The 24,672-nt window shown below is 50.2% G+C and overlaps 1 protein-coding gene across 7 annotated transcripts in view; it reads right to left on the minus strand.

The window, feature by feature from the left end:
- PBX1 (PBX homeobox 1) overlaps positions 1-24,672 on the minus strand; it is a 154,581-nt gene that overhangs the window by 21,985 nt on the left and 107,924 nt on the right. For all 7 annotated transcript variants that reach the window (XR_009959046.1, XM_062580941.1, XM_062580945.1 and 4 more), the window contains exons 3-5: positions 6,697-6,941; positions 3,236-3,426; positions 1,992-2,127 (exon numbers count right to left, since the gene is read on the minus strand). Coding sequence is in view for 6 of the 7 variants with exons in the window: in XM_062580941.1 (XP_062436925.1) it covers positions 1,992-2,127; positions 3,236-3,426; positions 6,697-6,941 (572 nt within the window). In the remaining variant the exon portion in view is untranslated. The remainder of the gene's footprint in view (positions 1-1,991; positions 2,128-3,235; positions 3,427-6,696; positions 6,942-24,672) is intronic.

Raw genomic sequence — 24,672 nt, forward strand, 5'->3', positions numbered from 1 at the left:
TTCTTCATCGACATCACTGAACACAGTGATTTGGGGGAATCTAAGCAGAAGTCAACTTCCAGCTGCTACTGACATTGATTTAGAAAGCTCAAAGGGATGAGTAGGCTAGATGGTCAAATGCCTGAGGATGCTGTATTCTCCTAGAACTCCAACCCTTCCTGGGTCTGCTTCCGGTGCAAACTTGAGCTAGGACTCAGAGAAGAACAACCTCTTTGTCCTAACTCCAAGGACACTGTCCCATGGCTTGCTGGTGACATTGTCAAAGCAGCACATCAGTGCCCCCCCTTCCAAAAGGGCAGCCCAAGCCCCAAGATACAGAAGACAAGACTGGATGTTCATTCTGGGGAGTTCACCAATTTTTTCCTCATCTCACGGAATTTTTTTTTGGCTTAGGTGTTGATAGCTGACATCTAGAAGTTTTAATTCCTGTGATGTCTTCTATTTCCAGTGCTTCCACAGCTTCTGCACATAAGTGACTTCATCCACGAACTGCACATACCCAGCCCTACACTGCTGCAGGGCAGAATAAAGAAATTATAACCTGCTGAGACTCGAGGTGATGTTCGGAGGCAGAAGGTAACGATTCAAATCAGCACTCAGCACTCAACCCAGATCAGGCAGAGAATACTGCACCAGGAGCAGGCACTGTTAGTCAGAAGCTCCATTCCACTTCTCCTTCCAGTTTCCTCACTAACGCTAATGTGCTTCTTAGCTATCTTCCCATTTGGCAATCTCTCTGCAGCAGACATTCTGGCTTCAAATGCTGGAGTCAGTCAGTGAACTGCTCTGAGCTGCACTGGGAAGGAAGTCAGAATATATGGCCACTATGATTCATCTTCATCTCAAAACCTGTGAAGCAAAGAACTGCCTAATCCTACTCAGTCTTGGAGGTCAGCTCGTGACTTGTGCAGACTCATGTATCCCATACTCCCACCCAGTCTTAGCAAAAATAGAAACTTGCATCTCCATTTCTCTCTACCATCTTTGGATAAAGAGTCAGGTACTAGGTAGAGGAAGGGAGATCCTATGGACAAGGTACAATGCAGTCTTGATCTAGCACAGTCAGAAATACTCTTAAGTGCAGAGTTTCGTTTCTCCTGGGTATTTTCTCTTTGCAAGGTAGAAGTTGTAGGTACAGACAGATCAATTTAAAGTGGTAGGGGAAGCTTCAGGAAGGCTCTAGCTTTACTTGAGCCAGCGTGTCCTGTCTCTTGTAGGTGACTCCAAGCAGAACAGATGTTTGGGTCTTCTAACACAGGGGATGCAATCAGAGTCACTCAACAGGCATTACACACAAAATGACATCTCCCCTTGGATGCTGCTGCTCCTGCTGAGGGCAGACAAGTTCTCGCAAGGATATCCAATGCTACTGCTGTCTTCAGCTTACTCAAGTGGTGAATGGGTGTGTGTCTCGGAGGAGAAGAGTCTCAAGATGGCAAATGCAAGGGGAACCTAGAGGGAGCGCTAAGCTCAGATGAGGATGAGACTACCAGGTCATATAGGTTAGCTTCCAAACATGCAAAGTGCTCCAAAATGAGCAAAAATAAAAGGGCAGGCCTCAACAATGTAGCTGAACGCTTCAAGGACTGACTGTACTTTCTTGAGTCCTGGAAGCTCCCAGGTCAGAGTTACAGATTCCAGAAAGTACGTGGCTGCCTCAATTTTATGCAAATAATTCAAGTTGTCTTTGCCTCTGCTGGTCACATCATATCATTTCTATGCAGTTAACAACTTGGCTGCACACCCAGCCATTGCTCATCAAGTCTTCATCCATTTCAAGACCTCCCCCGAAATCTTCTTTTTCCACCTCCAGCTTCATCCTGCAAGTCTGCCTTCTGTTCTGCTATCCACTTATACTACCTTGCTCTAAACCAGGCGCTCACTTGGTAATTAAATACTCAGCACTAAAAAATAACTGACTTCATTGAGGTCTAGGTGTCAAAGGTTTCCTGTTAGCGGTAGCCATCTTCACTCTATCTCTGGGCTTTTACCTGTGAGACTGTGATGCCGCATTTCTTGGCTAGCTCTTCTTTGGCTTCCTCACTGGGGTAAGGGTTGCTGAGATGGGAATAGAAATACTCATTCAGGATTTCCGTAGCCTGCTTGTTGAAGTTTCGTCTCTTCCGCCTTGGCATGAAAAAAGATGGAAAAACAGAACAAACAAAAAAAAGGGAATCAGTGCCAGGGATCCCGAAACAAAAATGCAATTTTGATACTCTCTGACCTTCCTCACTTCCCTCCCTCCTTCTCCTGCTCCTGGGAGCACAGCATACAATAGACTCCTGGTCAGACACCTCTAATCTGGACCTCATTGGTAACTCTTTTCTCAGTGCCTTCCAGAGCAAGTAAGTCTCTTTTTCAAATTATCATTGCATGCTCCAACTCACAGGAATCTTAAAACTGGCAATCAGCCCCTACACCTGGTAAGTCTGGTCACCCTGGCTAAAGATGTCAGTATTACTCTGCAAAGGTCTGGGTGAAAAAAGCAGTGAAGGATATAAACCTGGTGAGGTTTGCTCCACTTACAGCTAGACACTAGCCATCTGTTACCTCTTCCCATGTGCCCCCAAATCATAGCTGCCTCTCGTCCCCATTCCAAGCCATAGCCCAAGCCTTCAATCTGCATGTAACTGGCTTGGGGAGTGAAAATAATTCTGCAGCATGCTGAAAATCTGGGACAAAGGAAACAGAGGGAAAAGAACAGGAAACTAGAGGGGACAGGATGGGCTGGAGGATTAGCTTTCATCCCCAGCTGAAGTGCACATCTTGACTGCAGAGATTTGTTGTGATATGCCACAGAATGTTCTCTTGCCACAGCAAAATCATCAATATGTAATTCTCAAGCTACAGCAGGGATCCTCCCTCAGACAGAAGTTGTGAGTGTCTTGTACTGCTGTTCTTCCCTTTCCTGCTAGGCACCAGACAACTAAGGTATGAGAAAGCTAAGTAGCTCCTGCAGCTCAGGGTCAAGAGACACTGCCCTACAAATGGATCTTGATTCACTCCAGAACCCCAGAACACCTCTTCCAAGCCTGAGCAGTATTGCACCTCAACTCTGATCCCTTGTTTTCACAGCTGTTCATCCATAAAATCCAACACCGCAAATCCATCTCATCCTTCCATTCACAGGCCCAAAAAGAGAACACGGATGCCTTCTACTGTGACTCTATAAGGCACCTTTCCACCCCTAATGGAGACAGTAGGTATGGAGAAGAGTTTCAGGGAGTGCACTTACCGTGCATCCAGAAATCGGGAGCGCAAGATCATGACGGCTTCACACGTGCTTTGCTTCAACTGCATCTGGATAGAGCTGAACTTGCGGTGGATGATGCTCACCATTCGCTCTATCTCCTTCGGTGAGATTGGTCTGGTCCGGCTCTGTTCACGCAGTAGGTTCATCACGTGGGTGGTGAATTCATTGCATGCCTGGGATGGCAAGAAAAGCAAAAGAAACCCCAGGATCGGAAGGTCATTCGATCGTGTCAAGTATAGTACAGAAGCAACACAGTTAAGGAGGAACATGCACATAAAAGCCTCGCCGTCAAGTTGTGAGGCCAGGGTTTGTCAGGCAGACCCAAGGCAAAGATGTGTTTGCTCTCAGGGGAGAAATGAATTTCTCTTGCCTGTAAGGCACAGGGCACGAAAGACTCCTAACATACACTGACGGAAAGCCAATTTCCTTGCTGTCGGGGTCATGGATGGATCTAGGCTAAATGAAACCCTAGGACCCATGTGAAGCATGAAGAAATCCCAGTCTTGACGCTGTTTTTTTGGATGAGACTGGCAGAGTTGTAAATGTTTTCAAAGAGAACCATGAACTTTTCAATCTTTCCATCCCTCCTCCCGATGCCCCAGGCAGGCTCCAGCACCCAGTGCCTGCAGAGCCACCTCTGTGTTTCATGAGAAGAGCTCTCAAGAGAGACACAGCCTTGCTCTGGGCTTTTAGCACATCTGATAAATAAATAACAACAACAATTAAAGCCTGAATTAGGCAGGAGCTCTGACAGGAAAGGACAAGCAGGTAATAACCCAAATTAGATTTTTGCTGGCACAGCAGTGTCCAGCAGCTCCTGCTGCCCCCTTGCCGTTTCGTGAGGGTACGGCAGAGAGAGCAGTTCCCCTCTCTCCACGTTGCTAATTCTGCCATCCTCCACGTGGTCTACAGCCCAGCCAGCTCAGGTGGGGGCTTTGCTCTCTCCCTGCATTCCCTCAGCACTTCACTGGTAGAATGGGACTCCTCCAATTCCCAGAACCAGTCTGGAATCCAGGCCCCCCAAAACCAGGCCAAGAGCAGCACTCAGACGTTGATGGCTCCAGAAGTTTCAGGTGCTCCTGGGACATGCAGAGTTGCTCTGGGGAGCAGTATCCCCGGTTCCCATCTCACAATGGGAAAAAAGGGTTATAAAAGGGCAAAGAAAGACTGATTTTGCAGACTGATGATATAGACTTGACTTAGTATCTTTCCCATTGCACACTTCCAACCTTCTTAAGCAGTTTCTCCCCCTCCATTCATCATTCCCAGGGCCTGCCCATGACTAGTCCAGGAGGTGATGAGTCCCTACACACCTCTATGGCCCAGACCCAACAGAGAGAGGTCACTAGGCCAGCAAAGACCCACAAATTGCCCATCATCAGCTTCAATTGACAGCTCTGATCTCCCCCGGGTGGAGGGTGTCAGTTGAGCAGCAGTTACTAGAGCTCAAAGCCAGGCGACTCTTTGCTCCCAGACGCCTGAGCAATTTCAGCTTGTCTCCTCTTTGCGTGAAATAAAAGCATTAAAGACAAAATTGCAGGAGAGAGCTGTGCTGTCACAGCAACAGCCAGACACCATGTGAAGTCAGGCACCGAGTTCCTTCCAGCCAGCAATAGTGTTCTGCTCCAAAAGCCCTGCCAACAGGACAAGAAATAGGGGCATTCAGGTCAAAAACCACATCGGAACCCTGGCTTTGCAGGAGGACCGCAGGGGTGCAGGTGACGATACCAGCTCTGCCTCGCCACAGCTGCAAAATGTGGCTTGACACATCCATTTGCAATGCATCTTTGCGGTAAAAGTGACAACCTAAGCGGGCTGTGAGAACAAACAAGCCAGAGGGAAAGTTCTGGGTGAGCCATGGGATTACAGCAGGAAAGATGTGGCCTATCTCACCCAAGGGGGCTGGTGGTAAACATTTCTCTCAGCTAGGGTTCTATTTTGAGGGGCCAAATTAATGCAGAAAGAATAACAGAAAAAATGTAAGGAAGGAACAGAAATGCCTTCTGCAAAGCCTGGGCCTGGCTGTGCCCTTGAAGGAGTCCTCCCTGGCTCTGTTGTTCAGGTAACTCTCCTTGGGCTTGTATGCCAGAAGAAGTGGGGGTCTCTATCTCTTCAGCTTAGGGCCTGAAAGATGAGCTCTGACATGCTCTCCCTACCATGGGGGAAAGCGGAAGAGCCCTTGTGCCATGATACCCAGTGTACACGCCTGGAGGGAGCAGCAGCAATGGCTGAGGACAGACATGAAAGGTCACCCTTGCAACTTCCTCCCAACCGTTCCCTCTGCCCAGCCACCCCCTTCCCATTCCTCATTTAATGCACTGTGAAAACACCTTAATGGCATGACCATGCTTTGCTTCTCAAACTCCAATACTGACTCCAGTTCCAAATTATGGACACCCATCTAAAATAACAAGAACTCTTCAGTGCCAAACAAGGACCTTCTCCTGCCTCCTACTTTCACGTGGAGGTCTAAAGATCCTGCCCAGCAGCCTTAGCTTGGGCAAACAGACACCTGAAGAAGTGAGACATACCTAGCCACTAGTACAAATGAGGTTATCTGGGCAAAATGGCTTGGCATGGCCGGGCTGGCTTGCTACCAGCAAGGGGGTCTGCTGCAGCTGCACCCCAGTACGGGACCCCAGTGCCGCCCTTGGTCACAGCCCCGGACGCATCAGCAAAGGATGGAGCTGACCCAGAGAGCTGAAAACGCAGGATGGCCCTTGGCTGTGGAGCCAGTCGTCCTCCCCAAAGGAGGGATACTTTCTTGCTTATGCTCTGTCAACCAAAACTGCTGGGTCAAAACCATGTTCACCACAACGGCAAGTTGTGCGGCAGAGATGAGAGGTCTGCGAAACATCTGGAAGCATTTGAAAGGAACCGATTTTGAATTTTGGTCTGCAAAGCTTCTCAAACGATTGTCAGTGTTACTAAGAGTTGCATTCATGACCCAAATAGTTTTTCTTTTCTCTTCTTTTTTTTTTAAGAATCATTTCCCACAGGAAAAAAGCCACTTATTTTTTTTCTTCTGGAAAATTAACTTTTCAGGCACAAGAAATATTCAAGAAAGATTCTGTTTTAAGCATTGCTTAGATTTGCCTGAAAAACTGCCTATAACAAGGCAAGCAGCGCCAAAAGAAGTCCCCTTGCACGGTTTCAGGCAAAACATGAGGGAAGGTGCAAGGAAAATAAAAGGCGCAATAAATGCTGAGCGTGTTTGTGCAGCACATGCCCGAACACCACCACCACCACAGTCCCAACCCTAAAACCCTCCCGTTTTCGTTACAAAACGAAGCGACGCTTTGCATTTGCCTGCACGCTCTTAACAACAGATGTCAGCAGCGTTCCAGGCTGCGCGCAGCCGCGGCGGCTCCTCCGGCTCCGGCTGCTCCGCGGTCCCTGCCCTCCGACGCGCCCGGGCGGCGCGGCGCGAATGAGCCTGTTACCTGCTCGTACTTCTCCAGCTCCGTGTGGTAGATCTGCCGGATCTGGGAGAGCTTGGCTCTGTAGTCGGAGTGCTCCACGGAGTTGTCGGAGCCGGCCCCGCCGGAGGCGGCGGCGGCGGCGGCGGCGGCGGCCGAGCCGCCTCCTTTCTCGGGGCCGGCCACCCCCTCGGCCAGCAGCATGTTGTCTAGCCGCATCAGCTGGGGGTCCGTGGGCTCCTCTTCCTGGGCTCCCCGGATGCTCAGCACTGCACGGAGACACAAAGGGGAAAGAAAGGAGCCGTGAGCGGCGCCCTGGGGACTAACGCGGACAACGGCGGCCTCGTACGGAGCGGGAAGGGCCTCCCCGGGCAAAAGCGAGATCTGCACCCCAAAATCTGAACCCCAAGTGCTCCTGCGACTGCTCCCCCAAGGCAGCCCCTTGCTTTCCAACCTGAACAGCTGAGAATGCAAGGCGGAAGCAGCGAGCAGGGCGTTTTAACCCCCAACTCTCGCTTCTGCGCCTCCTCTTTTCCTGTAGGAAGGAAATAGGGCAGAACCGGCAGGAGCCAAACAGCACAACTAACCCACGACGCCAGACTTTGCGTGAACACGCTCGGCAAAACCACGCGCCGGTGACCGGCAGCATTTTCCACCGCGTCGGCCCGACGCCCCTCGTCATCACTCTCCGACCGCACTGGGTGCTTGCCTAAAAAAATCAGGAGGGCCAAATCCTGCCTCGAGCAGGGGACGGGAAGAGGGCAGCCCCCAGCCTGGCTCGGAGCTCACCCCGAGGCGCTACTGGGGGCCGGCTCGGCAGCAAGGGGGCACGTCCCAGCCTCCGCCGAAGTCGGAAGCGCCAGGGCGCCGGGATAAAGAAATGTCTTTGGAGAGAAAGGAGCAGAGAGGTAGCGCTGAGCGGCCGGCCCCAGTGAAGCAGCGCACGCGCGGGCTGCGGCAGCAGCGAGGCAGAGACATATTCTGCGGAGCACACGCGTGGGTGGAGGACACACCATCTTCTCCCTCTGCCTTTTGAACGAATTCACACCCATATGTATTGATATATAAACACACACGCAAAATTTTCACGCTTTATACACACACACACACACACACACACACATATATAGAATTTGGAAATGCCATTTTGGTTATGCATGCAGTCGGCGTTTGAACACACCACCATAACCCTGGATTTCTGCATGTGTACGCACAGGTGTGTGTGCCCGCAGGAAAAAAAACAGCAGGGGGGTGGGGGGGGAAGAGGCTTGACAAGTGAACAGAAAAAGGCAATTCCTACGAGAAATGAATTCTGTTTTTCCCATTTCCTCTGGCAGAGGAACTCAAAACACTTTGCAAACACACCCGTATCCACACGCTTGTGCACACCCTACCTCTATACATCTGACAGAGCTGGGTAATGCCCCATGGATTTTAATAAAGCTGGTTCTGCTAATACCTGCGATGAATTTGACCCATTTTTCTGACCCCCTGATTTGCAGCAGAAACAACAGTAAATGATTTTCACTGTCCTTAAAAAAGTACGTATCTCAAATCAGTTGCCAATAAGAAGCAGTAACAGAGCACTGAAATACAAAAAAACTCTACCAGACAAGGAGTATGTTCTTCCTCACTCAGAAATAAGTTTGAGAAAAAGATAGTTATTATTAATATAAAATCACTTGAAGTAAAAGACCCTGTGGAGAGGGTTCAGATAACACACAGTAACAGAGCTTTTTTTTTAAGCCTCAAACTCCTCTGAAATCACTAGTTCAGGAATCTCTCCTTAATTGGCATTTTTGTGTTTGAAGCATTGACTGTAAACAAAGCTTAGAAGGTCAGGAAATAAAAAGAGGGAAAAAAAAAGGAAAAAGAAAAAAGCCCCACAACAGTAAAATTGCCAATGGAATGAGCTAATAATAAATAATTCCACACTGGGGATAATCATTTATATAAATAGGGATGGGGGCACGGTGCCAACTTTGGATCCAGATGCCAATTTCAAAGCTCGAGGGAACGCAGGGAGACGAGATCCAGCGTCTCTCTCGGCCGCGCTCGTCCCGCTCGCGCCTACGCCGCCGCTCCAGGAAGCCAGGAGGGAGGTTGCGTACGACACGCCGGCCGAGGCGTCCTGGAGCGACGCGATCCACCGCTGGGAAAATTCAAGAGGTCCGAAAACGGCTTGGGGTTGGTGGTCCCTAGTCTGAAATAAGAGAAAAGCCTAACCAAAATCCTTCAAAAGAGAAGAGGAAAGGGAAAGAGGTGACGAGATACCGGGGACAGAGATCCTGGCTAGGAAGACAGCGAACAAATCCCTCTTCTCCTGCTAAAAAAAGAAATCCTCAAATAAAGGCACATCTGAAGCCTAAATAAAAATGGGAATCATCATGGGTAAATAACAAACAAAACCCAGGCAAACAAACCAAAAACGGAGTTGCCAAAACCGGCACATGGAGGATTTCAAAAGGGAAATATTTTTAGATTAAGCATGTCAGGAATCATTGCCCTGACAGGTAGGCACAAGTGATTAATTAGTTTATGTTTGGAGAGCTCCTTCGTGATGAAAAGCGCCGCGTAACCACGCCGCTTTCCTCCCGCGCGGCGGGAAGCACGCGCACGTCCCAGCGCCGACGGTCCGGCTGGCGTCCCGCTGCGCACACGCCTATATATACACGTATATATATATGTATTTATACATACGCACATGCTCTGGTGCTGGATGCGCTACACGGCGGTCCCCTCCTCGGGCCACGTGGCTCCGGAGCAGGGACAAAATCCAGCGGGGTGAGACGGGGCCGGGACCGCGCAGCGACGACGTGGCTTTGGCTGGCCAGCGAGAACAACGCGATGAAGGAAATAAATGAAAAGGCCAATGTGTCTAAGCAGAACTGATGCTGCCTATTTATCCCTGGGAGGCTGCGCTCAGGCGAGGAGAAGACAAAATGATTATTTAAAAGCACCTTTTTATCTTCCCGGCGCTACGCAAGCGGCTGCAGCCGGCGCCGAGCGTCGGACCCCGCCGGACCCCTCCGACCCTCCTCACCTCCCTCCGGCTCGTCTCCCGCCCAGCTGGAAACGCTTTCAGGCAACCCAGTTGCCCAGGAAGAGGGAGGCAGCTGGGATCCCGCAGCCCAGCAGATCCCCGGCCCCAGCAGGGGCGAAGAGCAGCCGCGCGGCGCTCGGCGCAGATGCAGGGACGCAGCGGGATACGGGACAGGTTTCACGCCCCGCCGCCGGCTTTAACGCCGGCCTCTGGCCTTTCCCGGTGGCCGCGGCCGGCTCAGCCCCGGGAAGCCACCCCGCGACAGGGACGCGGGCCCCGGGGACGGCGGCCAGCGAGGGGCGGGCGGCAGGAGGGCACCGGCACCCTGCGCCGCCGCCGCGGACGATTGCAAAAGGCCTCCGCTCTCCTCGAGCTGCCGGTTTTCACGTGAAATTAAAACCAAACAAATTTAGCAGAATGATGCTTCCCACTCCCTTGGCTCTCGTGCCGAGGCCGGGAGCGGGCAGCGCTTTTCCGACAGAAACCTGGAACCGAGAGCCTGCGCCCGCTGCCGGCTGCCCACGGTGGGGCCCGCGGTGGCCGCGACCCGCCGTTTGCTGCTCCCGATTAACGAAAAGGAAAAGGAAAAAAAAAAAACACACACCAACTAACAGCCGGGGGGATGGGGTAGAGGGGAGGAAAATGAACGCAAGACTTTCCGCCTTTGGCTGCTTTCCTGCTGGCTCCGAAAGCCCAGGAGCCGCGTCAAATGCCGCTAGAGGGTGCTCGCTCCTCGCGGAGACCGCGCATCTGACTCAAAATACACTTTTATGTACTCATATATACCCGTACACACAATTTTTATATACACACACACACACATATATATACACATACACACACGTGCATTTTAAAACCAAAGCACACCTTGTCCCCATTCGCACTGCTGCGAAACGCTCCCGAGCTCACCGCAGAGGGGAAATGCTCCGCGTCAGAGCGCAGCCGAGGCGCCCGCCTCCAGCCCCACGGCTCGCCGGGGCCCGCGCGCGGCCGTGCCGGCGTGCCCGGCGGCCACACCAGCGCCAGGAGCAGCCGGGACCCGGCCGCGGACCCCGCTCCGGCTGCGGCTTTGCTGCCCGTCGCCTCGGGGAGGTGCGGAGTCGGGGAGCAGGCCAACGCCGGCGCACGTCGCCGAACTCGAAGCCCTACCTGCTTCCCTGGTTGCAAAGAGTTTGCTCCTGCAGGTACAAACACCGTGCAAAGTGCCAGCGACGCCCCGAACGGTACGGGGTGCCCCAGCGCGGCGGGACAGCGCCTGCCTTTGCCTCGGGAGCGCAGCAGCGAACGGGCAGGCAGTGTGCAGCCGCGCGCCGCTAACTCCCTCGCCCGGGAGAGCCGCGCTAGCGGGGGATTCTAGTTCACTGGGTCATGCCCGGATTTTCTGCTTGGGCATTTCCAGCATGCGCAGCCCGGGAAATGGCTCCCAAGCTCGCTCGCTCGCTCTCTCTCTCGAGCAAGATATTACGGGCATCGTGTGCGGGAGGAAATGATCCGAGTCCTGATCATGGGCCTGCTCTGTTGCCTGGCAGCGGTGCAGGGACACAGCAACGTGGTGTCAGGGCTGGCCTCGAGAAACAGGCAAGGAGGCAAAGCTGAAAATAACTCGCTGGGTTCTTTGCCTGCCCTGTGATCCAGGGACACGGGATGGAAACTATATCGAGTCACCAAGTTATGTCCCATGGACCTAGGAATCTGTCAGGCTCTGGTCCCCAGGAGCCCTTGCGGACCAGTCAGCCCTCACATGCACGTGCGATGGGCAGCAGGCCCTCCACGTTCTTCTGTGTCCTCACACCGCAAAACTGTACAGTGTTCCCAAGAGTTGGGCAGCCAGTCAGTCTGAATTATAGCCAGGACGCAGGGTCACAGGGCAGGAGAAAGACATCCCTTGGTTAGACACCGTGCTGGGCACATGCCTTCAAAATGAACTGCATCCTGAGGGATGGCCTTAGGGCTTTGAGGACACCTAAGAAATCCATTAAAATGGCTACCAGGCCTTCTTCTGCACCACCATCCCAACTTCCCAGTCCCATATTTACTCTGTCTTCCTGGCAGCGCTTTTCCAAAGGGAGCTGCAGAGCGAGTTCAGCGCAAGAGCTGAGTGTGCAGCCACCTCTCTTTTGCACCACCAAAGGTCTCAGCTCGGTGACTCTTTGCTCTCCAAACATACCAAACCCTTCCAATCTGACAGGCCCAAGCAACACTGGTAGAACAAAATCATGAAGGCAACTAAACAGAATCATGGAGGATGGCAGCAGCGTAGCAGGAGATGATGGCTTAGCAATGCTCCCTGCGGCCAAGGGAGCCAGGTGGCAGAGACCAGAAAAGGAGGTCCAAGTTCTCAAATCTCCAAGCCCTACTTGTCTTCTAGAAAGGGCAAGAGCTTTTTATCCTAATGCAGTCAGTTGCCTAAAGCTAACAAAATACAAGAAGGGCAAACATATGACTGTCCTGGCTAGATTCTTACAATAGGATATAGCTGCTCATAAGAAGATACAGCCAGCTTTGGTACAATGTTCCCCACCACTTCTTGTCTTTGTATCTTCCCATCCTAGTACCTCTCGGATACTACTGCATGCATTTTCAGTCAACCCTGTTTCTACGTGGCCAAGACTTTCTGAGTGCAAAGAGAAGGGTAAGCAGAAGAAACTGGAGGAGACCAAGCCAAGGTGGGGCATTGGGAACAGACTCTCCAGGGATGCAATAGTGACATTTTGGAGAGAGACAACACAGTGAACAAGACCAGACCAGACCAGGTTGGTCAAGGACAAAACAAGAGATTCTCAAGAACCGGTACAGCTGCTTGCTAGCGTTTTGCTGCAAGCTACCATGTTCCTCCGAATTCTTCAATTATCCACCGACTTCAGTAGTTAAAAGCTCTGTCCCCTAAAATTTGCTGTCCAGTCAAAAAATCCTCAAAACTATATAAGCTGGCAGTTCTTCCACAGCTCCATTTGCTGAGAATACCAGCCAAAAGCTGGTCCTAGCAGCTGGACATTTAAACAAACCCACCCTGAAAGAAACCTGCTGAGAACTTTTAATGAGTACCAGAGAAGAGTCCGTGTTCGAGCCCGAGCTGCACTGCCTGTTCAGGGGTTCTCTCATCTTTTTTTCTGCCCATTCCCAACTTGCTGAATTGCCTTTCCAGGGGGACATTTTAAAGGAGAAGGAGATTTCAAGTAAATGATTGCAACTTATCGAAAATAATGTGGTAGTTAGCATCGGAGACAAGCATCCTGGCAGGCAGAAATGGGAAGCAGTGCCGCAGCAGATGGGAGTAATTAGGTTGTGATTTTCAGAGGAGTTTTCTTTCCTGTCTCCACTGTGCCTAAGATGTATTGCGGGGGGGAACCACCCAACAACCGTGTTTCAAGAGCAGCGCACGATTCCTTTGCCATGGCCATGGGGTTGTGAGCTGGCCTCTCGCACGACTTTCCCAGGGGTGAACCAGAGATGTCTTGGGCAGAAATGCCACTTGGAGAGAGTACCGCTGGCTGCTCCGACACAGAGCTTGCACAAGCACAGATGAGATAAGATTCCTCCTTATCCACAACAGCCCTCACCTGCCAAAGCACTAAAACCTCACTTGTACATCGAGGAAAGAAAAAATCTTCCTCAAACACTTTCCTGGCCTGGGATCAGCTTAAGCTCCTGTAGTGTTGTGCACACAATGAACGCACACCAGTTCCTCCATGGGAACGCAGAAACTCCTGTCTACACCCTACACAGACCCATATAGTCACACAGCTTGACTTTGAAATGCTACTGACAGGTTAAACGTTATCACTTGTGCTATCTTTTGCAATTTTACCATGGTTCACAATATTTACTTGGGTTCATAAAGTCCCAGCTTCAGGAGTCACATATTTCACTGCTATTCGTTAAAGATATTCTTTTAGACCTTCAGGTCTGAAACAACAGCTGGCAAATACAGGGGCAGCCAGAAGGCTGACAAATATCCCTGCTAACTAAACCTGTAAGAAATCTCATTATTTTAAGCTGATCTCAATATTCACTGAGGCTTAAGTCTACATTTGCGAACATTTAAGATCAACCACACTGAACCTAATACAAAAATATTCCCCTCTGCCTCATGTCTGGAGACAGTTAAAATTGCAAGGACCTGATACAGTTAAGGAGCTTGTGGCTGTCTGTCTATAACCTCTCCGTACTCATCCGCACACTTGTACCCAGGTCAGGACAGCCAGGGTTTACTTCCTCAAATAACCTCTGATGGCATGGACTCAGGTTATCTCTTCCCAAACTTTGCTTTTGCAGAAATGCCCCGAAGCCAACTATATGACCATGCGCCTACTTAAATTCCTGTTTTTCCTCTTCCTCTATTCAAGTATATATGCAGCTTAATTTCTTCTGCATCCCAATATAACAGCAAATCCCACACACAAAGGAAAGCAAATTCCCTTGTTTCAGAGGCCCCAAAGCTACATGCATCTAAGCTCAGCTAATGCACCCATACTGCATCACCCACGTGCTCCAAGTATATATGCAAACCTTGACCATGGCTTGGCCAAAACAAAGTAAGGCATTAAACTGCTGTAACCCAAGTCCCAGCCCACGCGAAATCACTGCAAGCATCCTGACGGAGCCCCACTCCAGGCACAGGCCTATCTGCATGTGATGAGATGACTGGAGAGAAGTTGGGGAAGCAGGAATATCCCGTCTCGCACAGGACCTCCCTTATGCCACCAAAATCTTCTGAACAGCGGTCAGCAAAGCTGAGTTCCATTCTTGTTGCAGAAGTTGACTTGGATTTTCACTTTAAACACAAAGTTACCTTAGGGACTCTATCTTCACAGGGAATAAATAAATTCCCAGAGCACTCTGTAGGATGCTAAAACAACTCTGTCCGCACGGTGTCTTCAACTACTAGTTCAGAGATCCACATGATAGATAGCAATGTAAATATCTTCCTGGTAAAGTATATGGTGTCCAGGTTAAATGGGTATCAACGCTCTACAAGCAAGGTGGAATATTCAGTTTTAAGTAATCACAAGGGTTTTATACTGAAGCTGGATATATGCATGGTGTTTAAGCAAAGCCACTGAGAAAGTCAAAACACGGATACCTATTTCCAATATAAATGGAAGCTGAACCTTCCAAACACACAGGCGCGTACCCTTCCAGGAAGAGGGAATAAGGAGAAGAAAATTTTTTTTTAATTGACATAAAAGTTCCCCTCCTTTCTCCAACCTTTCCAAAACTTACAAATGGATGAACAGATTTTGCTCAGATTTTCCAAAACAGGCTGCCGTGAGATGAGGCATGGAAAATTTCAGCTGGCAAAATGGCTTTTTGTGCATCTACTTATTTATTTATTTCCCAGAGAAAGGAGGAACATTGTGAAACTGATGGGCCGTTTCTGTCACCAATTTCCACAGTCTAAAGCCATAAAACAAACCAACAAATCACAGCAACAAACAACAACAACAAAAAGACATTTGTACCATGAGTGCAGCAAAGCCACCCTGGACACTTACAAAGCCACCTCCTCTCCTGACACTAGACTGCGTCTCAGGGCTGTTTGGAAAGAAAGCACTTAAACAGCTTTGTGAGAGGCTTTTTGAGGTGGAGAGATATCCATTCGCTCCACAAACAACTCTTCATAGATATATACTCCCCACAGACCTGAAACAAGGGGCTGTGTAACAAGCTAAACCCCAAGCAGAAGGTCCTCCAGTGACTGCAAGGCATGCTCCAACTCTGGCAACAGATCAGGCTGTGCAAAGCACTGCGCTCAGCATCACAACTTCAGGATACAGGAAAACACGCTCATTAACTGAACAACCCAAGGACAACCAGACTGGTTCAGATTAATGGTCCATCAAGCCCCATAGGCCAACCCAAGCGGTTTCCAACAAGCCCTATCCAAGTCCTGACCAGGGCCATAGCTGACAACATAAGCATTAGACGCTTAGCGCAGCAACACTTCCCCCAGCAACCTCCTAACCGCCATCAATTTTGGGAACGTGCAAGTTATATTCACCACTTGTGGAAGCCACTGAGGTGGGAACACTACTTCAGATTGGTGGCTCAGCTGAAGACACCAGAAGAAAAAATATTTTTGAGGAGCCCTAAAGTGATTTTATTTATTTATTTATTTCCCTTCTAGACCATCCTTTACTCCTTGTTTACTCCTTCACATTAAAACTCATTTTCAGATGAATCAAAATGTCTCCCTTAACCAAAAATGAAATCTTCTCTATCTCATGTTATCATTTTCCCTCTTTCTTTTCCTCTTTTTTTAACCCCAAATTTAGGCCAATTTCAAAACAACCGAACTGTTGCTATAGAAAACAGAAAGAGGGAACATTTCCCATCTTTCTGGGCTGGAAGAGGCCAAATTATTTGCCAAACTCAACCCGAATTCATAAAAAGTTTGAATTACCCTCACACTATAATTTTGTGGGGCGAGGAATGAGAGAGGGGAATTTATCATATGCTAAAAAGTCACTCAGCTCCCAGGAGAGGCTCTTCGTCGTTTCCGGGGGATGTAGCTCGCATGTGCCATGCGAGCGGCAGAAGAGAGAAATGTATTTTAGCGTGTCAGAAAACAGTCTGCACAAGTTTTCTCTTAACCCCTCCCCAAATGCCAAACTAGTTGCCATAGTGAGCAAAGATCTGGCAGCACAATGCTCAAAAGGTCTGGAAAATTATCACTAACACATTGGGGGAAAAAATAGAAGTAAAATGACCTAAAATAGCCCCTTTTCCATAAAAATAAGGCACAATATTGTGGTGATTACTGAAAATCAGATTTGTCAGGAAATGTGACTCTCTGCAAAGCAGAATGAACACAGATGAGCCCTTCTTTCCAGTACCTCCCCACGTCTTGCTCCTGTCGAGCACTTTAGCTCATGGCTAGTAACTTAACTAGGCACAGAAACTTTTAACCTCGTTTTCATATTCCCAATTATTGCTCCATAGTGGTTGGACAAAGTATTGCGGATCAAATTTAAGTACTTCTTATTTTTCTTTTTAGAGTCCTGACCCCACAATTCCTGTCTACTCACAGATGCTTAGCTTTAGGATGGTGTTTAACTCCCATCAACTTCAGCGGTAAAACTCCTCTATGTAACCACGTGGGCAAGGGAGAAATTTGGAAGCAGGTAACATTCAGAATCCAGCAGCTGTCTGAACTGCTTGGACTGTACACAGATCACCAAGCAGAAACAGCTTTAGCCACAGAAAACAGGCTGAAAGCGCTTGCAAACATTAAAAAAAAAAAAAATACAAAGCCAACTGCCCCACTCTACTCCTTTGCCATGCCCAGCAGGGCACCAAACCCTCACAACTCCAGGTAATTAAGCAAATCAACTTCACTCCCCATTAATAATGCTCAGCAAACAACCTTTTTCACCCAGAGCTGAACTCCAGCCATGGAAAGGTCAGCCCTGTCTGCTCTTTTACCATCTTATCGTCACTCTTCCCTTGGAAGAGCCCAGATGAGCACTGGCCCGCATCCTCGGACTGCGACTGCGGCTCCTCTCCCTCTCCCGCTGACCACCCCACGTGGCCTGTTCGTGGCCCCGCACCAGGCTCCTGCTCCTCATCTTGCAGCGGGTTTCAGTAAGGTGGCGGTGCTGAACGTGTCCCCTGTGCGGAGTGGGCTCACTAGCCTGCGCTCATCTTATCTGGGGAAGCAGTTTGCCTCTTCTGACCCAGAGCAGGATTAGCAGGCTCCCCTTACAGCTGTGAAGCGCAATCAATCCCTTATCTGCATAGCAAACAGCGTGCTTCTCAAATTTCTGCATGGCACAGACCACACTGTTTGCGGCCACACAGCCTTTTCCATGTCACCCCAGCCCCTGCCTTGGGAGAGGGAGGAAAAAAAAAAACAGGACGAACCTCCAGTGCCTCTGAACAGCAGGCGCAGGAGATAAAGCAAAACAGAACGAGAGTCAGTGCTGCTCTGCTGCTGGATCAGGTTTGAGCGAAAGACGTAACACAGTTAATTGACTACGGACTGGCCTGGCTCAAGGGATAGCATCTGCCTTGGAGAAAACCTGGTGGCTGTAGTGGTAAATTGGCATTATAAACAGCAAAGGGGGAGAGGATAACACACACATGCACACATGCGCATTTCCCATGCTGCTTGGAGATGACTGGGAGCGTACTGGGAGAGGTTTCCAATCCTAGATTGTGATATGAGGGAAAAGAATCCAATTTTGGAATTCCAGTGAGAAGAATAGGAGCGAGCACGCATGGGTTAAACACAGCGCTCAGCCTCAGTCCCTCAAATGGCCAGGGCCTGCTGCACCATGACACGGTTTCCCTATTTGTAAAGTTAGCCTTGCTAAAGTGCTTCTTGGCCAAAAAGGCCCTTCAGCCCACGGCTCGCTCAGCTGCAGAGAGCAGAAGCGCAGGGGATTTCCGTCCTAAACCTTGCTTTCATCTACTGGATGGGTTGGGTGCTGGGCAGACTCCCTTCTCCTGAGCACTGAGAGAGCAAATCATCCCAGACAGACAAAGCAGCAAGAGTCTTGGAGTGATGGCTCAGACCTGGCACGACACATGCCTGGAAACACTGCCCAGCTCAGAGCCTGTACGGGAGCACGATTCCCTAAACCCTGCAGGACCAAACCAGCAGACAAAAGACAGGATTGCTCTGAGGACAGGTCCAATCATAAAAAAAAAAAAAAAAAAAAAAAAAAAAAAAACGCTAGTCAGGCTGGGATTTACCTCCTACTCTGGCTCGGCGCTTTGCATATGAATTCTCCTTACTGAAAAGAAATAGGTCCTTTGAATGAGCTGAATCTGCTAATGAGACTCAGGGCCTCCAGAGCCCCTCTGAGGACAAGGGTCCCATTTTGACTGCCCCAGGCCAAGCCCTGAAACGCAAGGCAAACAAAGAGAGGCTTTCCCTAGAAGGAAGCTGCCTTTCGAGCCTGTGCCCTTCTTGAAAAGGTCATCTCCCCTGGACGCACAGAGCTGGCGGACTGCTGCTCAACTGCTCAACACACAAAGCAGCCAGGGCAAGAGAGTCATCAGTGAAAAGACTGGCAAGAGCCCAAGATGAAAAGCTGCATTTCAGATTTTCTTTTCCAACCATCCTTCAAAAAGATGACCCTTGAGACTCCATCCAAGAAAAGTTGGCTTGGTGCTTGTTAGATGGCAAAGTCCTACTCAAGTCTCAGGTTGCTAATTCAAAGGGACCCACTGTCCATCACACGACTGAGAGCATTCTGACTCTGTCACCAAGCAAAAAGTTGACGGTGTTACCATGGGCTAGATTTAGGATTTTGTGCAATGCAGGAGAGATTTCCTAAAGCTTCAAGTCTCAGTCAAATGATAGCAGGAAATACTCCAACATTTTCCTCCCTTTCTTTCTCAAAGAGGCAGACAGTGCAGAGCAATAGTACAGAAACCAAGGCAGACTTATTTTCCAAGAGCCAGGAACAGACAAGCATCATCCTCCTATTGTAGACAGTGCCGCAGGCCATGTTCCCTCCCTCCCTCCACTGATAGCTAATCTCCATCTCTCACTTGCTGGCCTGTTTTCTGCTCGGAACTATGTTCCTACTTCCAACACCAACTTTCTGAAAAAAAAAACAAGAGCTGAGCACACCCCTTGACACTCTTCCTTCTTACCAGTACAGTCACTACCAAGTATGAATGGATCAGCAGTGCCTACCATCAGTGATCATCTTCTCAGAGGTCATTCAAGACCCAGCATCTACCTTTCTGTAGGAAAAATCCTATCCCAACACCTGCAGTGTAGTCACTGCTTGGATGCAACGCATCACCATTGGACAACCTCAGTCATCAAAGCCTTGGGGTGCACATACTGGGACAGTACCAGACCACCTCATCTCATTGCTAAAACCTGAGTGTAGTCACTGCAGCCTCCCAAACCAATCCTGACAGCCTCCTGCTCTGCATGTTATAGATGCTGACAAGGTAACTGGGCTAGAGTCAGCCTCCCTTGAGCCCATACGCACACGACCCCCATGTATGTTTGAAGTACCACAGCTCTTCAGGACTAACTGTTCCTCTAGCTGCTTGCAGACCTTCCTTACGCACTTGTGCCAACTGCCATTTTCTCTCAAATGCTATGCAGATCTTACACCAAAATCTGCCTCTGCTTCTCTTCTATTTACCAGGTTTCCAAGCTTGCCCCATCCATGGCATCAAAGAGAGGTCAAGTTTGCCCAAGCCTAGATGATCGATCAGGCTAACATGGTTAAGACATATGGCCATGAAATCACAGCTTCAATGGCCAGGTCTGTATTTACAGCTGAGTGGAATGGCTGATGGTCTTTGGGGCAAATATAACAAGATATGAAGCCATCTTCTGGATCTGGAGCAGGGTGCCTGACCTCCACCATCCCCACTACTGCAAAATCCGTACAACACATCTTTGCTTGGGTAACAGCCGTCGCATCTGAGTTCAGTAAGGCAGCAGCAGAAGTACAGACAACATGGACTTTCCACTTTCGTCACCTCTACTCAGGCGAGCCCTGAACCCACAACAACAGTGAGGCCTTTGACCTAAGGCTCAAACAACCCAATTTTTCGGGAGACAACGATCTCGGGCAAATAAATGATCACATTTCATGTGATGCTCAGCACCTCGTGCCACCGTGTCGACCTGCTGATTCCAGTGTCAAACACTGCCCTGGTCTTCAGGGCTCGAATGCGCAAGACAAAGCCCGATTCTTTGAAAGGCAACAGCCGGCCGGCAGTGTTTTAAGGCCTGGAAACCGCTCTGAACGTTCAGTTCCTTTTTTTAAATAGAGGCCCCTTCTGTAAACGATCTGTTTGGACAGGAGGGAGAGCGCTGTAAGAGTCCAAGCGCTTGTGAAATAGGATCGGCTGTGTTCATTTCAGCTCCATTCAAAACATGTGGGGGAAGAAAGGAACCCAAAATTGGCCTTTGATGGCAAAGAAGCAGAGGGAGAGGGAAAGAGGCCGTACATCTCCACGTTCCCGAAAGGGTGTTAGACACGAGAGAAAATGAAGAAAAATAATTAAAAAGGATCAATTAATGATATTTCTGTTTGAAGGCATCGGCATGTGTTTAATTATATTCAATGCAAGATCTTCTTGTTGACACGAATTTCTGTGCCGCAGGGCAGTGGTGTAATAGGAGCCAATTTTGTACGTTCCTACATCTACTACAGACAGGGCCAGAGCCCCTCACAAAAATCAAGGCTCCTTTTATCAGGTACATGCAAGACAGACAGAGGTCTTGTCCAAAAAGAGCCGATAGCTTAAGACCGAGATAGCTTATGACAGTCACATATGGAAAGAGTTTTGATGCCCTTTTTTTTAGAGAAGAAGCAAGGAGCAGAAACGCGGGAGAATGAAGGACAGGTCCAAGAAAGAGGATTGGTGACCTCGGACAAGCCCACTTGGTGCTTTTATCACCAAACCTATCCTCTGAGACCAAGCCCGCAAAGGTAAGCGACGGCGCGTTGGCAAGAGCCGGGTGTATAAACTTCCCCCCTCCGTTCTTTAAATTCCAGCCTTCTGCGAGAGAGGCCCATGCCATAAACAGACAGGAGATTAAAAAGGGAGCAAAAAAATTTTCGACAAACTCCGGCTGCGTCCCAGATCAAAGATCATCTCCAGCAGGCCATCTGGTCCTTGTAAATGTAAAACCAAATTGAAAGCCCTGCCCTCACCTCCTCCGACTCCCTCGGCAATATTGCTTTTAGCATTCGGAGACGAGGGAAGGAGCTTGCAAAAGGCATCTGTATGTAATAGAGCCCCTGTACAGCTGGACTATAGATTTGCTACCCCCTTTTTGTTAATCATAAAGCAGAGGTAAATGTTTTCTTTGGTTCTCCAGGGGCCCCATCAATAATAGAGACTTTGGAAAGAGACCACAGCCAGCACCGCGGGGTGGAACAGGGCTGCCTTTCAGCCGCATCTCTCCAGCTAAGGACCTCGTTCTTGTCCCTGTCGAGGATGCATCAAGAGGGGAAGCAGCTCGTCTCCCAGCAGTGTGATGAGATGGGCTCGAACCTCGGTTGAGCAGCCCCTGTCCAACGCAGGAGCTGCTCTGCAACACCCTCTTTCCTGTCCACGTGGGGTTTCAAGCAGTGCTCTCCCACTACCCGTCCCCACCTGGGTGGGGAAACGGGACGTAGAGAAAGGTAAACAGCAGAGAGAAGCCAAGGAACTGAACTGAGCGCTTTCGAAAAGGGGATACGACGCATCCGAGGCAAAAACGATCATGAAAGATCACACCACCACAAACCCAAATACTCCAGGCTGGACTTGAAAGGCAAGAGGAGAAAGCTACATGGGAAGCGTACCAGGCAAAGAGGAGGCAGCTTGAGGAATTCCTACCCATCAAGCTTTATTGTGTTATTCCAACTAAGCAGCGACAAAAAGACAAATCTCAGCTCCCTACTTTCATTTATAATTGAACCCAGTCCAGAAGGATGGAGCAAGTACCATCTGTAATGCAGAGTGCATTAGCAGCCGGCAGAATGAAATATTCAAATTACTGTAGGCTACCTCGCATTTTAATGACAGGGTTACAAAAACCTGACTTGTAAGCGTAGATTGGACTGGAAGAACAGAAAGTTTGTTTTTCCAGTGCATGAATTAACCTAACAAAATGTTACTTTCAGGAAAAAAGCATTTGCATGGGTAATCTTGCAACAGATCCCAACAGGCTCACAAGAAAAAAATATTATTCCATTTAGCTATCTTAATTGATATATTGTCCTGGGAGAAGAAAAAACCCGGGGAAAGAAAAAGGCAAGAGCTTTTTCCCTCTGGCAGAAGATACTAAGTAAATACATATATGTGTATGCGTACATAAACCTTAACAACACACACACGTCCTCTACATAGGGAAGCACGGCAGTGCGCATTTGCATCCGTTGGGTGTGTCGGTGGAATACTTGTATTAGCCATATCCTTCCGATGCCATGCACAATTTCAATATGTAAATCCCTCCCTGATTTTCGTGCATGTGCCTGCACTGGGATCCATTCGTTTTGATATCGTTAATCAGGGCTGCCGAAAAGCCTGACACAGTAAGTGGCTGTAGCCCCTAGCAGTAGTCAAGATGGAGTGACAGGCTCCATTTAAGATGTCACAGCATATAATAAAGTGTAAAACTATACTTAAAATAAACGAGATAGAAACAATAAACTTGACTCTGGGTTTGAACTTTCATGGAAAGCGACAGAGAGAGGTGAGCACACGTGGGTACAAGGAGCTGGCCGTCCCGGAGCAGGTGGCTGGGGAAGTGGCTGAGCCACTTTGTCCCCAGTTTCATGCCCAGTGGCAGCCCTTTTTGCTGGCCTGTGCTGCGTCAGGGTGGCACAAACCCGGGCAGCAGATCTATGCGGATGATGGAAGGCCAAAGAGGATGTTCCTTGCACACTCGACCACGCAGATGCGAGAAATCTGGGCTGCCTCCCATGTCCTCCAAAGGAAACGGCCATGGTGATGAGCTGGGGCTTCTGAGCAACCTGCAATAATGATCCACCTGCACGCTGGGCCATCTCCGCCTAGCCACAGGCTACCAACAGCCCTATTGCTCCTCGAATTGGATGCAAAGCCCCTGAGGAGGAGGAAGACAGGGAGCCATGAGTTTGAGTCTTGCGTGTTTGCACCCGCTGCCTGGCCCTTGTTTGCTCAAAGTTGAACACGCCCTGAGCAACAGAGATGGCAGCTCCACAGCCCTGGCAGAGCTCAAAGCTCAAAAGATTAAACCCAACCGGCAGCCCTGGCGGCTCCCCTTAGCTGACCGGCTGTCCCGGACCCTGCCAACGGCTTGTTGCCTCTCTGTGGGAAAGCCGTGCTCATTTTTCACGGGCTGGCATCGAAGCAGACTGGTCTTGAGCAGGCTTTGCCCACTTGGAGACCTGGCCGCTCTCTGGATAGCTCAAATCCAGCCCCAAAGGATGCAAGATCAGCCAGAAACACGACCGCTGGAAGAGCCTTGATGGCAGCAGCGCCTGCAGCGGGAAGGGCTCTAAGTTCACCTCCCCTCTCCTCTCGCTGCCACCCGAGTTTCTCCCGCAAACCAGCCCACTGGCTCCTGGGCCGGGATCCTCCACGTCTCTGTGCCCTGCCGCGGCAGAACCCCCCCCGTGACATCTTGGGGCTGGACCCAAAGCCCCACCTGGGTGCCTGTCCGCACCACGAGCCCTCCAGAGCCCGACGCCGGCTCTGCGCCTTGAAACAAACCAGTCGCTCTCGCTCCCGCTAAGCAGTTAAATTAGAGAGTATTCAATTAATAACAGCTGAATATTCTGTCACATTTAGGAAGATGTATGGTAAGACAAGCGAGTTGTGATGTCTGTGACAGAAATGATAAAAGTTCTCCCGACACAGCCTGGCAGATACTTGGCTGCAGGAATCGTTTGCTCTCATGGACTCAAACGTCAGTGCAGACACAAGACCCAGCGCTAGCTTCAAAGGAGAGACGCTCCAAATTGAGCAGGAAAACCTTTGCCAAATCATTTGCAGGCAGCTCCCTCCCATCTTCCTTCTGGGATCCATCTGAGACAATCTGCACGAAAACCCCCGCGCGCCGAGCGCGCACGCACGGCGCCCGCCCCGCCGGGCGGCGCGAGGCCCGAGAGCCGGCGCGCGTGTCCGTGTGTCCGCCTTTGCGGGCGCACCTGCGGGCACGGACCGATGGGACCCGCCGGGGAGGGCGGAGCGGCGGTGGCCCCTTCCCCGCACCCTCCGTCCCCACGACTCGCCAGCCGCTACGTGCGAGGATCGAGGGCGGCGGGAGCTCCAGCGCTGGCGGAGCCATTCCCAGGTGTGCAAAACGGCCGCTCCATCTACTCGCACCGGGCCACGTTGTTCGGTCCCAGGTTCCTCCTACGAAGCTGGCAGGCGCGGGACCACCCCCGGGCACCTCCCGCGCTCCTCCACCGGAGCCAGCTCCCACCTACAGCAAACCGCGCCGCAGGGACGAGCGCCCGCCAGGCCGTTCCCGGTCCCCGGCCAGCAACACGGAG

The sequence above is a fragment of the Rhea pennata genome, chromosome 8, assembly GCF_028389875.1.
Source record: "Rhea pennata isolate bPtePen1 chromosome 8, bPtePen1.pri, whole genome shotgun sequence".
Lineage (NCBI taxonomy): Eukaryota > Metazoa > Chordata > Aves > Rheiformes > Rheidae > Rhea > Rhea pennata.